We start from the raw sequence: 13,893 nt of genomic DNA, 5'->3' as shown, positions 1-13,893 counted from the left end.
CCTCTGAGGGCATCCTGTGGTGTCTGGCACCAGGGCGTTTTATAGTGGATCCTCTGGGTCCTGTATGTTGGGGGTTGAGGCCTCCATGGATCAGACCTGTTCCAGCATGTCTTACAGATGCTCGATCAGATTGGGATCTGGGGAATTTGGAGGCCCGGTCAACACCTTGGGCCCTTTATTGTGTTCCTCGAGCTGCTCCTGAGCAGTGTTTGCGGTGTGTCAGGGCACATTGTCCTGCTGGGGGGCCACTGCCATCTGGTAGTGTTGTTGTGATGAGGGGGTGTACTTGGTCCACAACAGTGTTTGGATGGGTGATGCGTGTCAAGTAGCATTCACATGAATGCCAGCACCCAAGGTTTCCCAGCAGAACATCACATTGTGATGAGATGATCAATGTTATTCACGTCACCTGTCAGTGGTTTTAATGTTGTGACTGGTCGGTGTATAGCTGCTTCTAATCAAGAATATGTCTGATAAAAAGTTGCAAATGGCACTGGTGAAGAGACGGAGGAGAAAAATACTACATACCATTAAGATACTACAGCGACAGGCTTAAGGGGCTTTCCCTTTGTTTTTTTTCGTTTCTCTTTTCATGCACTGATCCACTTATCTGAACAGTCAATCAGAGTGATTCCTCTCACTGATGAGCATCTACATGCTGAATCAGACAAAAAGCCACTAACAAGGGCTGTCCAGTGCCAATGGTGCGAGTCAAACCGCAGCAACTAGAGCTAGCAACGCTCACTGACTGCCCTGACAATGCCCAAAGTACCAAAGACGGCAGTTCCTCCAATGGCCACTTGAGGCCGGCTCCAAAGGTGACTTTACGGCAGAAATAAACATGTTTACAGCATGGTGCAAAAAATGGTTTGGTCCCTATACCTAATTTACCCCATCATGACAATTGTATGGGGGGGTGCATTTTTATATAACTCACTTGTTTAAATAATTTTTAAGGCTTAAACTTAAGCATAATTGGGGGGATGGCAGCTTTGAGTGACGGGTAGCCCCAAGCTGTCTGCTCGGCTTCACCTCAGCTAATTGCAGGCACTCAGCCGCATCTATGGTGATGATGCCTTTTGGAGGATTTTAATTCAGATATCTGACACATAATATGACTTTCTGTACGGGTAATTGAACTAAAAGATGGGTGTGGAGAGACAGAGACCGGTGTTTTGGATTAACGAGCTACTCTGTTAAGGAGTGTTAACTTGTAGATAGCAGCTGGAGCCAGCAAGCTCTGGAGGAAACAGCCGGAGCCTGGAGCTTCTAGAGGAAAACACCAGGAGTCAAGGAGAGTATAGAGGTTTTGAAACTTTTGGGATTAAAAACTGGATTTATCTTCACTCTCGTTTGCCATAACCAGCCACGGAGGTGCCGAAATCCACTGCATGAAGCTACATTACAAGAAAATGTAAGGCTACTTTACTTAGCGTGTGTGTGTGTGTGTGTGTGTGTGTGTGTGTGTGTGTGTGTGTGTGTGTGTGTGTGTGTGTGTGTGTGTGTGTGTGTGTGTGTGACTGACCGGTCACAGGAGCAGGCCACCAGTACGCAGAGCAGATTGTAGATGATGAAGGTGAAGATGACAGCTGTGATGGTGCCACGTGGGATGGAGTAGCTAGGATTTTTAAGTTCCCCTGATAAATAAAGCAGTTTACATGTGTTCATTTGTAGCTCACAGATCATATCAGTCAATATCAGGTCACAGAAACAAACACACACCCACTCACAACCTGCCCTCACCTACCTGACATGTTAGAACCAGCCATGATGCCGGTGCAGCCATTAAACATGACAGCGAAAACAGTGGCAAATGTCATCATATATCCTGTTGTGTAATCCACAGTGTAGTCGGCTGCGGGAAGAGATAACAGATAAGTTACTGTTGTTGTGCTTTTATCAGCATCATCAGTCTTCTAACGGAAAGTTCCATTTGGTTCGTTGGCCGACACTCAACTGTACCTGCTCGGAGCCAAACTTCATCTTCTTTTACGGCATTTGGAAAAAAGCATTCTCTACACGTATTTCCTGTTGTTTACAGAGTGGCATCTACTTCATCACAGGATGGTGGATTTATTTCTTCAAAATACTCATACTACTCTCTCAATCAAATCTTTATGATTGTATGGGTATGGTTGGAAATACATGCAATATCTTACCAAATCAATCCAATCCATCCCAATCCAACGTGGATCATGACTGACACTTTAAATTCAGCAAGCACTCTCTTGTTAACAATAACAACAATAATAATAATAATAATAATAATAATAATAATACCAATTTTACCTGGGGGGTTCCAACAAGAACTTAACTAAAAAAAATTCATTAAGATAAACAAAGAAAATAATCAAAAAGCTAATATTAACAACAGTTTTTGTAATGTACTCAATACAGCAGTTTGATGCAACAAAACCATTTAGGTTGTTAGACACATTCAGAAACCATCCATGGAGGTTTTAAACACATTTACCCTTTTCTCTTTAAACTAATGTAAACATGTAAAATTATAATTTGACATGTCTCTGTGTGCGTTTGTGCTCCATTTAGTCAGATCTTGGGATTATTGAAAGCTTTAAAGTGTAATAGTTCTCACGTGTGCCTGAGTACATGCCCGAGTTACGGCAATTATCTTAGTAATCATATGCTTGGATATAATCCCTGCACACAGAGTGGGCTGCTTGGTTAGTTCTCCCTGGATGTCAAGAATCGGAGAGCATGTACACCTAATTACAGATCAATACAAACATCCACTCTCTGCCAACAGTGTAGGAAATGATTATGTATGGTCAGAAACGGGGACACAACGGTGATGACAGCAAAAAGTTCACGCCACCACTGCAGAGGCTCTGCAATGCTGATTTCAGCTGTGTTAATTGGTGGGAAGCCAGTGAGGGATCATGTCCTTAGCGCTGCAGTAGTGAGTCCTACAGGTTGATGTAGCATTCACATAAATGAAGTTGGGACCTAGTAGGATAGAGTGAAATGCTCCATCTTTCTTAAAAGGAATAGTAGAAATAGAAAAATTTGGTAAATACGCTTATTTGCGTTCTCGTCAAAATGAGAAGATCGATACCACCCGAGTCTGTACAGTGAATGTGAAGGTACTTTGAGCAGCTTAGCTTACCTTAGCTTATCTTAGCGCAAAGAGCCCCTCTGAAGTTCACTAATTAAAATGTTAAATCTTGTTTAAATCCATACAAGAACCAAAGTGTAAAAACAGGCAGCAGTGGAAGATGAAAATAAAAGTTCTGCATTTGGATTTACTGAAATACTGTATATGTACAGTAGATGTACAATAAACTTTGTCACTGAGGCCATACTTCCAATACGCAACTATTTAAAGTGAAAATTCCAAACCTACATTTTTCACACATTGAATCAAGTGACAAATCTCTCATTAATAACTGTATTACAATCATTTTTTAGGCCTGTTGCAATTCAATAAATGAACAGAATTGAGCGACTGCATTGTGCAACCCTGTTAAAAGCTGTAAATACAATGCTTGTTAAAACCCTCTGAGAAAAAATATCCCAAAGTGCTGGTTTTAACCATTATGTAGTGGTTAAACTGGTCAATGTAACCTTCTACTATTGACCCCTTACCTGCATACACATTTAAACAGGAACTTTGCCATTTTTCAAAGAGCTTTGTGTCACTACAACTTTAGTGGTGTATGCAAATGAACAATGTTAAACTTCTGTCCATTGTGCCTGCACCCAAAGCCTCCCACTCTTTTGCCAGCCAGAATGCATCATCTGGCAAACTTTAGGGCTTTTTTTTTAAAAATCAACTTCAGATTGTTGTTCCGCATTTTTGTATGCCCACATCCACGGACACAAATAGAGTAGTCGGATCGTGATAGAGTGCCATTGCTCTCCCTCTCTCGTACTGAGGGAGCGGTGTCTCACTAAACTCTGATCAAACTGTCTAAACTCGACAATGCTGATAAACTATAAACCAAGATTCTGTTGCTACACTGCCTATTTCTCACCTAAACTGTTTTCAGAAACATTTGAACAAAGTGGTAAGATGCAATGGAGAAATATTGTGGACATGAACTGTAAAACAAGGTAGTTCTGATCAAATAGCCACAATCCTGTTCATAGTCCATTTCTCTTAAATGTTTACAGAGACATATTTTAGTGAACTGTTGTTCGATATGGCCGCTTTACTGTTTCCCATTTCAAAACTGACTCCAAGCCAAAACCAAGCGCCGCCCAACTCGCATAACGTCACCCATCAGCCCAGTTTTATGCAGTCAGAAAATTACTTCTTTAAGTTTGTCAAATCTTCCAGTCTGCCATTGTCCTGATGTCAACGTAAGTTTGAATTACAGCCTTTAAACTAAAGACACAAATTTCAAGGAATTTCCTAAATTGAACATTGGGCTCGTTAACAATCAATAGCTTGATCATCATTAAAATACACAAATAGCATTTTTAAACTGCTAGCATGGCTCATAATTGCCACTAAATCCATGTAAATTAGATATTTGAACAATTAATTCAATAATTTAAATTATGATTAAATGATGTGTTTCGACTCCTTTGTCACTTTTCAGCTAAATTAATGTAGAACAACTGATGCAACCCAGAAGTACAACCAAACCACAGAACAATTTCAGGCAGTTCACATCCCTCTTCTCTCGTCTTCTATAATGTTGATTAACATAGTTTAAATCTATTCAATTATTAACACTAACTAACCGATTATTCATTGACATTCCTTTTTAAAAATTAAACACATCACAGATCAAATGAGGATCTTCAAACATGCTGACAGAGCTATTTTTCTCCCAGCCTCATCCACCTTACCCCACAGGTTCCCGAGCAGCGTTTCCAACTTGAAGCCAGTGAAGTTAGCTGTGGTGGGAAACACGGGGCCCGTTCCATTGGCTATCAGGTTTGCAGTACTGGGCAGGACAACAGTACGAGGGTGTACAGCAAAGAAGCTGACGAAGACGGTGCCCAGGACAAACATGACCACCAGGAAAATGAGGAAGCTGGCCTTGGCATAGATGTGGGCTCCCACCAGGCACACCAGCAGGCACAGCAGGAGGACAGCTGTGGCGTAGAGCAGAGACCACCAGTAGCCTGATGGCAGGACCTGGTAGGGAGAAGTGGCCACAGTTCCATCTAGAGAAAGTAAAAGGTGTGGAGGCAGGAGGTGAGGAGGGAAAAGGTACTGCTTGTAAATGATTGACAGGAAGTATTTAAGAGTACAACATTACAGCACAGAATGAAAATTTGAATTGGTGAATTTAAAGGTGCAGCATGTGATTCTTGGAAAAGATAAATGAGTCTCATTTTCTGTGTCGTCAAATCAACCGCCATATAACAGGGAGAGTAAGTGATTGTTATTGTTGTGTCATTTTTACAAAGCACTGCCTGACACTTAAAAATATCACACTAGATGCCAACACTGTTTTGTTTCACATCATGCCTCTTTTAAATGCGGATTGCGAGCATGCTTTCTTAAATCACACTGTGGCCGCATAATGCGGCCAGGGATAGTATTTATCGACCTGGAAATTGAACTCAACAATCAACAATTTTTGCCCAGAATCACTTGCTGTACCCTTTAAAAACAGCTTTATTTCAGGAATAATACAATAATGTCTGAGCTTTTCGGATCGTCTCAGTATTACTTCTTAACTCTGCTGATATTTTAAAAGTATAGCAGGTACATATAGTGGATTGATGGATGAAACATGTTGTATGAAATGTGTATTATAATGTGTGTAATATGTTGTAAGCTAAATCTACTGTATATAAAATCATCTTTCTAAACTAATACAATCATTTCCAAGTTTGAACTCACCTTCTGGCACTCCAAAGGTGGCCACAATGGCTTCCACCAGACCCAGCACATAGAGAGCGCTGCCACACACGTTGGCTAGGAAGAACATGATGCCGATGCTGCCACCAAACTCTGGCCCCAACGCTCGACTTATCATGTCTGAGCGAAGTTAAGGCAAAGTGAACTTGGTGGTTGGATACACTGTGAAAAAGGTGAGTTTTTAAAAATTCTTATAGAACCCATTTCTGTCGAAGAGGTTGACATGAGTGAAGTGGGGAGATGGTCTTGGCTATGGTATGTTTTGTCTACAGAAGGAGAGAGGGAAACAAATCACAACTTTTAGATTTTAGTTTGCCTTTCTCCTGATCTAAGGCTAGCTCTTTCCCCTGTTTCTAGTCACTGCGGTAAGCGAACTGCCTCCAGGCTGTAGTTTCATATTCAACAGACAGATATAACAGAGGTATCAATCTTCGTGAATAAGCAAATTTGGAAAATGTCAAACAATTTAACTGAGATTAAGAGATTAATTTAGAGCTAATGACTGCATTTTTTATGATTATAGTCAGAGGTGGGTAAAGGATATGATAAGATCAACTAACAATAATTTTCATTAGTGATTAATCTACTCAATATTTTCATAATTGATCAATTAATGGTTTAGTCTATAAAATGTCAAAAAATGTGAAAATGCTCATCAGAATTCCACAGAGCCAAGTGTCGTCTTCAGATTGCTTCTTTTGTCCAACCAACAGTCCAAAACCCAAAGGTGCTTCATATAGTGTCATAAATGACAAAGAAAAGCAGCAAATCTTCACATTTAAGAAGAACCAGACTGAAAAATGACTGAAATTATTATTATCAATATATCCTGTGATTCATTTTCTTTCGATCAACTAATTGATTAATTGACTAGTTGTTGCAGTTCTAGATATAATAATGGTTGGAAAATTTAAACACAGTCAAAACAGTCCTGTCAAGCACTATAATAGTGTGTGTAAATGTAGAAACATAGATTACTCTATACAACTTTACTTCCACAATCAAAATACTGTGACATACTATGTGTTGGGGGACAGTGTTAATTACTGCAGATGATCCATGTTTAAAGTGTTATTTCTCTACAAATCATCAACAGGAAGTGACAACTTCAACAACTAAATGTTAAGGAGACAATGCCGTTTAATGTACAGTCTGTGTGTCTAAACTGTACATGTTAATGTGTTTCAATGATGGAAACGGCCTGTCCTGACTGATAAACAGCACTGTGTGGGCTCAATGACCAGACTCCTGGCAGCAAAACATACTGGCCCCTATCGAAAGTAGCAAACAATGTCCTATAGTGCAGTTAACAAACATATCAGTCCGCCAGTCAGTGACAAACACTGCCACATACAATGCGACATACTTCGGTAACACAGTGCTAGAATGAGGGCACTTTCTCTTTGTTGAGCCTATCAAGGAATTCTACAAGTGTGTGCTCTTGGTATCTTGACGATGTTCCTGATACTGACTGTCATGTGCAAATGTCATGTGATGGTGCGTATGTCAAGAGGATACAATAGGCTCCCCCGGCATCCAGGGCTCCATTGGTGGAGATGGCACAGACTGACAAAACAGTCATGGAGATGATGAAGTAGGCCACCAGAAACATGGCGATGGCTTGGTACAGTCCAGACTGTCCCACCACGAAGCCTGGTCAGGGAAAATACAAACACAGTGAGACAAACACGGAGCAGCTGGTCGAAAGCAGAACTTCAGCATTAGCTGTAACGTCAGTGTGGCTGAGGAGGGAAGTTATTCTTTCCAAGGACGAGCACTGACGATGTGAGCGTTCAGTGTGGCATGAGAACTACAAAGAGGAAGAACTGTGCTTCCAGTTTATGATGAATAATATATTCCTAATGTTGTCAGAATGTCAGATATCAAAATGAAAGTGACCGTTGCACAAAATGACTCAACACAACAGTCACTCTGAAAGTGAAACTGGGATCACATGTTGAAGGTGACCCCAGTTTCCTCTCTGTGCTTTTTCTGTACTGCTGACATCTGGAATCAGGGTTTGTATAAGGTAGCTGATTTTTTTTTCTTTCGTTTTTTCCCTTTCCTTCAGTGTGTTATATAGGTTTTTGTGTATGTAAAACATCTTGACAAGGGGAGCTCCATTCAAAAAATGCTCCTGAAGTGCCTGAAATGCCTCAGTAGTCCCGCCTTTAATACTGTGACTTCTTGACATCACACTTCGTCACCATGCCACACATTTACATTATTTATGCTTAGCAGCTAGTTTGGCACGTAAATAATGTGCTAAACACATCTTCAGAGCTGATCGGAGACAGACTGTTAGCGGTGTTGGCTCAGGCAGGCATGAGCTGACCAATCAGAACAGAAGGGAAGGGGGCCTTAAAGAGACAGAAGCTAAAACAGAGCATTTCAGACAGAGAGTGAACACAGAGCCGCAGCACTGGACAATACAAGAAAAGAAATGGGTTTTCTTGAGCATTAAAGCATGTAAATCTATTCTAGTAGTAATATAAAATGGAACCTGAAAATGTCTCCTTCAAGAGAGATCCAAAATCCATCAGGAGTGACCAGCAAAGGCAGATCACATATTTTGGAAATGTATGATGACAGGTTAATAAGATACACTGTCTGTTCCTGTTACTACCTACCTACTGCTACGTGAAAACATTAATGAAATGGTGGATTCAGTATATATACAATCAAATGTTGTTGAGTCCTTCCACTGAATCACTCAAATTGACTACATATACATAATCTTCTGATGGTGTGGTCACTTTGGGTCTGCCTGATCATTCTTTGGATACAAATCATCCGGTTTCTGTAAAACGTTTAAGAGTTCCATGCCGCATCGCCTTAGAAAACCTTTCGTCTAGTCATGATTTGAGACTGAGAAAGGCACATATCACAGATGTATCCTTTAATCATTTGTATATCCCCCTTTATAATTCACTAATTACATTTGGATGAATAATATTCCTAAAAGCATCTAAAATGAATGCATTTCAATGCAGCATTCTTGAAGTTAATTCTCCCTTTGTGATGTTTATAATATTACAATGTTCAGCAGAGATGATTTACGTTTGTGGTCACTTTGGAGGCTGCACTGTAGTGTCTGGTGCCTCTGTCAATACCTCGGCAGCAAGCTCAGGTACCAGTTTAATTAATAAACTGGTTACTGAGTGTTTACTGCTAGTGTGGACATAACTGCAGGGCAAATATAAGCTCTCCTTTTGCATGCTACAGTATACTGAATCATGCAAACACTGGGCACAATGCATGATAATTTGTCTAGAATCACTCCATAATTCATTCAGTATAAGATATACTCAGTGGTTTCCTCTATAGTGAGTTGCACAACAGTACTTCACATCTGTAAAATGTGATTGTTTGCATTGTGGGATTGTTAGCAGAAAGTATTGAAGTGGTACATGCTATGCTAATTGTAGTTCTTATTTAAAAGCACTCAGGAGTCAGGGCAATCTGCACTATAAAAAAAATCACCTTGACTTTGTTAAAAGTTGCTTTAAGTTTCTTTTAACATAGCTTTTAAGTCCTGCTTCTTACTGAGATTGTTTAACTAATTAGTCAAAGTTAAGGACAATTCTTCAAACGATTTCTTATATGTTTTATACATACTTTTATACATGGTGACATCATCTATAGACATGCCTCTGTCTCCACTCTAAAACCACTGGACTCAGTTTATCACTCCACACTCAGATTCATTACTGGTGACAGCTACTCCACCTATCATTGCACTTTATATGAAAAGTTGGATGGGCACCTTTATCCACGAGACGAGACATGCACTGGTTCACTTTCATCTATAAAGTCTTGAAAGGCAACACGCCATCATACATCAGCACTTTATTAAATTGGACTCATAGTAACTTTTCAACACATTCAAGTGATTACTTAATGCTCAACGTTCCCCGGATTAACACTGAATTTGGTAAAAATGCTTTCAGTTACTCTGCTGCATCGTCCTGGAATACTTTACAACAGACACTCAAACTCAACACAATCGTTTCCATGGACCAATTTACAAATATGATTTCCAGCTACTCTGCTTTTGAATGTAACTGTTTTTAACAATGTTTGTTTTTGTTGTTGTTTGTCTCATTGTTCCCCTGTGCTCTTGACATCATTGTAAATGAGGGCTTGCACTCAATTATCCCCTCGAGATTTAAATAAAGGTTAAATAAAATAAAAAATAAATAAATACTTGCTCAATCAAGAACTCTGCCACAGCTTGACAGGATTTCACACTTATCAATCTCACCATTGCTCAAAAAAACTCAATACCCCATAGGGCTCTATGTTTGGCTAGGTGCAAAGCGGAACGCAGTGTCATTGCTAGTTTCAGACTGACGCAGTTGTCCTTTACACACCCAGCGCCCACGTTGTGTAAATAGCTAATGTACCTGCGCCCACCTGTGCGCCCCTTAAAGTGAGGTGTGGTCAGGCGCACTGATGGTGGATTGCTATCTTGAGGCAGCAGAAAGTGACACCAACAAAAAAGCTGGTCTAAAGTCAAAGAGCAGTCTGTTTACTGCACTACACAGGCGGGTTCACACCGTTCATACACTCTGATTTTATGATTTGAGAGGCTGCTTCAGTTATTTTAAACATTTTCATGAACACATTCATGTCACTGTAACAAATATCATGGCACATTTAATCAGCAAAACTGAAAGCTGTAGTTATAAACTCTCCAGAGGAAACGAGTCAGGAGTTTTAAATAATCAATTTAGTTTCTTTCTTCAGCTGTTCCTTGTGCACAAATGCGTGTGTTAATGTAGAGATACACATACTGTTTCTGCTGCTGGAGGATCGATGCAGGTAATGTCATCAATATTTTCCTCATTTGGAAATTATTTCACCCTCTCATCCCACCGTTATTGATCAGGATGATGACCCATCCTGCCTGATCCACAGACTGAGATCCACACAAACAGAGGGACGTGTAGCAGAGCTCCTCCTCCTCCTCAGTTAAATAACAGTTTATTTTTTCGTATGCAGTCAAACAGAGCTGTTGATGAGGCAGAGGGTCCAGCAGCCGAGGATCACATCCCTTTCCTTCAGCATAGACCAGTGCCACTGGTTAATATGTGTCAGCTCCTGATGCACCTGGCTCTTAAAGGGAATGGGAGACACTCGGATTGGTTTGATTTATTTTCCGCCCAAAACACATCCACGACTAATTCAGAGTGTTAATACCACCTCTTTGCGCCGTGCGCCGCACTTTGCGCCCAGATTATCCGCCGTTTCACTAGCAAATTGGACTTGTACACGTCCTAAACACACTTGCGCACTGCGCTTTAGACCGTCTTAATAGAGCCCATAATGTGCAAAACGAGGTCAGATGCTAGCAATGGTTGATTAAAATAACTAAAATCTTGCATCTTCATAATCAAAGTCATGTGTATCTAATCAAAGTGTGGGAAAAGATGTCAGTGCCATTTTACAGCATGTTAGACACATTTTACGCATTTTCACCACTTTCAACTACTGTGACCTGATTGTAGCTGTTTATATACGATCAGTAAATGTGACTAACAGCATAATGCTTCCATTTTCATGGTCTGCTTTTATCTACAGCATTGCTCTGGGTGTCGCATGATCACAAAGCATCAGAACCAAAATCTCATGGAAAAGGCAAGAATGCAGCAGTGGACACAGCATTCAGTTTGATTTACTGGGATATGTTAGACCGTGTTTTACTTCAAAGATAAACCGTCCAACAACACATCTGTCTCTTCATCTTCACGTATGTGGAGGCTCTCGCAGCTGAGGATTCTGCAATAGTTTCACATCCACAATTAAACGACTGTGAGTTCCTGTGTAGAGCCTTAGTTTAAAAGTACAACACAGACAGCTACTGTGTGTGTCCATGTGAGTGTGTGCATGTGCGTGTGCGTGTGTGTGTTCACAATGCGTGTCCACTGCACAGCAGCTGACATCTCATGAGACTGGGGTGGCAGGGGAGGGGGTAAAATGAGAGAGAGTTAGAAAACAACTAAGAGGTAGAGCAGGGGAAAAAACAGACAAGCAGAAGACCGTAATAACCAGAACAGACAGAGCAAAGTTAGAAGAGGAGATTATCTACGTTGTCAGTTGCTTCTTTTTTATGTTTTGACAGCAGAAATGTTAAACTGTGGATTGCATGACATACGATTACTAGCTTCACACATTTTTTCACAGGAAATTGGAAGTTACACCCTCTTTACAAACTTCATAATTCAGCTAGTTTTACACTTAAACCTAGACAGATTTCCTTGAAATAAAAAACAGAAATCCTTCTTTAATATGAACTTGACCTAGTGTTGCCACAGCAATAAGACTCTGAAGCAGACCTGTAGAAACCAGTGAGTTACACTTTCCTACCAATAATAACACTTTGAGGAAAATGTGAGAACGAATCTATTCTGTGAGTCTGAAATATCAAAAGCCTGAGCATCTGAAGCTCATCACTCCATGCCAGAGTGCATCTCACTGAACTGCTCAAATTATTATTTAAACCTCAAGAAATAGATCCGAGATTAGGTTATACGTAGCATTCAAAACTAAAGAAAGTCCAGTCAAACATTGTATTCTTACCAAATAAATGTAAACAAGGAGAGATCGTTCTCCTGCTCATTGGGGGAATTCATCAGCCTTGCAGGTTACGTGCAAAACTGTGTTAGATGCTTAGCTACATTTAATGCTAAATGTAATTACATTACAAATAGATAAACTCACTTTGCATATAACTGGTGATTGCAAATCACACATCTCAAACTACAGCAGCACCAGAGGGCCAACAGAGGACTGAAGCAGAAATAGGAACCTGATTTTGAGTGCAGGTGTGTGTGACACCTGAAGTCACTGCCTGTGAGCCAAAGAGTCGAAAACTAATTCTCCAAACTTTTAAATGGATTTATCATATCAGTTTGAATGTCATTAAGCACAACTTTAATTCAATAAAAAATCTACTTGTTGAGCTGGTCTGCATGCTCACAAGTGGACCTCAAATGTTATTCAGACAAAAGAGGATTTCTTATTGAGTTGATATTAATGAAACAACTATTTGATGACTTGCTTGCATACCGAATTCACCAGTGACTCCTATTAAAAAAAACCCAACGTAATATTACACATTATGAACCTTCAGTGATTAGCTGTGCATTAACATCTCAGAATTTTGAATGGGGTTTGGCGTACCTCTCTTATTAAGACGTCAGAAAACAGTGTGCAGTGATTTATGTGGACGTCTGTTACCATCGGCACTCACCTATTCTGAGAAACACCACCACGCTGAACATTGACAGCAAGGTGGGGATGACCACACCGAAGAAGATGGAGAGTTTCTTCGGTTGCCGCTGATGTGCGGACCTCTGCCTGGGGCTGCCCGGGTGCTGCTCCGGGGCCTGCCCGGCCGGAGGTGACCGCTGCTCGGATTCATTGACGCTGGTGGAGAGGCGGTAGTGGAGAAGAGGAGTCCGCTCTGTCATAGTGAAACTTGCCTCCGCACAAGCTTCACAACTTCACAGAGTGGTCTGAATAATTGCAAACTCCGGCTTGCTCCTTCAATGTAATAATAATAAATGTTTCCAGAGGTTTTATCAGAGGATAGTGACGCCTCCTGACTGTTCCGACTGCCTGCCTAGCTACATAGCAGAATAGGTAAGTGCTTTCGTCATCAATCACAGCACTTCAAACCAGCGTATTAAACCTGCACATCAGAATGCGAAGTCCGCAGACATGATATTAAAAAGCAGTCACAAACCCCCACAAGCAGCCCATGTCCTGCCACAGTAGCTCTGGATAATTCCTCAGTAAAACTACTGAATAGAGGAATATCATGTGATGTGCGAACGTTAATCCCCCTCAACCACAACTACAACTTCTGATCAATCTTTCAAAATAAAAGCTTTGACGAGCTAGCGCGACGCCTGTGACACATGCCAGAGACAAAACAGACACGAATGAGACATTTCAACAGGAATACGCATTGAACGCAAAATTCAGTCGTTCTTTTTGCCATAATATGCGTATCCTGCTATAACGTATGAATCATGATCGATAGA

At 40.7% G+C, this 13,893-nt stretch overlaps 1 protein-coding gene across 1 annotated transcript in view; it reads right to left on the bottom strand.

Moving 5' to 3' along the window:
• Window positions 1-13,592, bottom strand: part of LOC141018190 (solute carrier family 12 member 9) — a 77,833-nt gene extending 64,241 nt beyond the window's left edge. Inside the window, exons 1-6 of the mRNA XM_073493108.1 lie at window positions 13,098-13,592; window positions 7,361-7,495; window positions 5,825-5,962; window positions 4,819-5,139; window positions 1,748-1,855; window positions 1,526-1,637 (exon numbers count right to left, since the gene is read on the bottom strand). Coding sequence (XP_073349209.1) covers window positions 1,526-1,637; window positions 1,748-1,855; window positions 4,819-5,139; window positions 5,825-5,962; window positions 7,361-7,495; window positions 13,098-13,317 — 1,034 coding nt within the window. The 5' untranslated portion in view covers window positions 13,318-13,592. The remainder of the gene's footprint in view (window positions 1-1,525; window positions 1,638-1,747; window positions 1,856-4,818; window positions 5,140-5,824; window positions 5,963-7,360; window positions 7,496-13,097) is intronic.
• Window positions 13,593-13,893: the final 301 nt, after the last annotated feature.

This window comes from Pagrus major, chromosome 2, assembly GCF_040436345.1.
Source record: "Pagrus major chromosome 2, Pma_NU_1.0".
Taxonomy (NCBI): domain Eukaryota; kingdom Metazoa; phylum Chordata; class Actinopteri; order Spariformes; family Sparidae; genus Pagrus; species Pagrus major.
The sequence above is the reverse complement of the archived record's forward strand: the minus strand, read 5'-3'. Positions and strand labels throughout refer to the sequence as shown.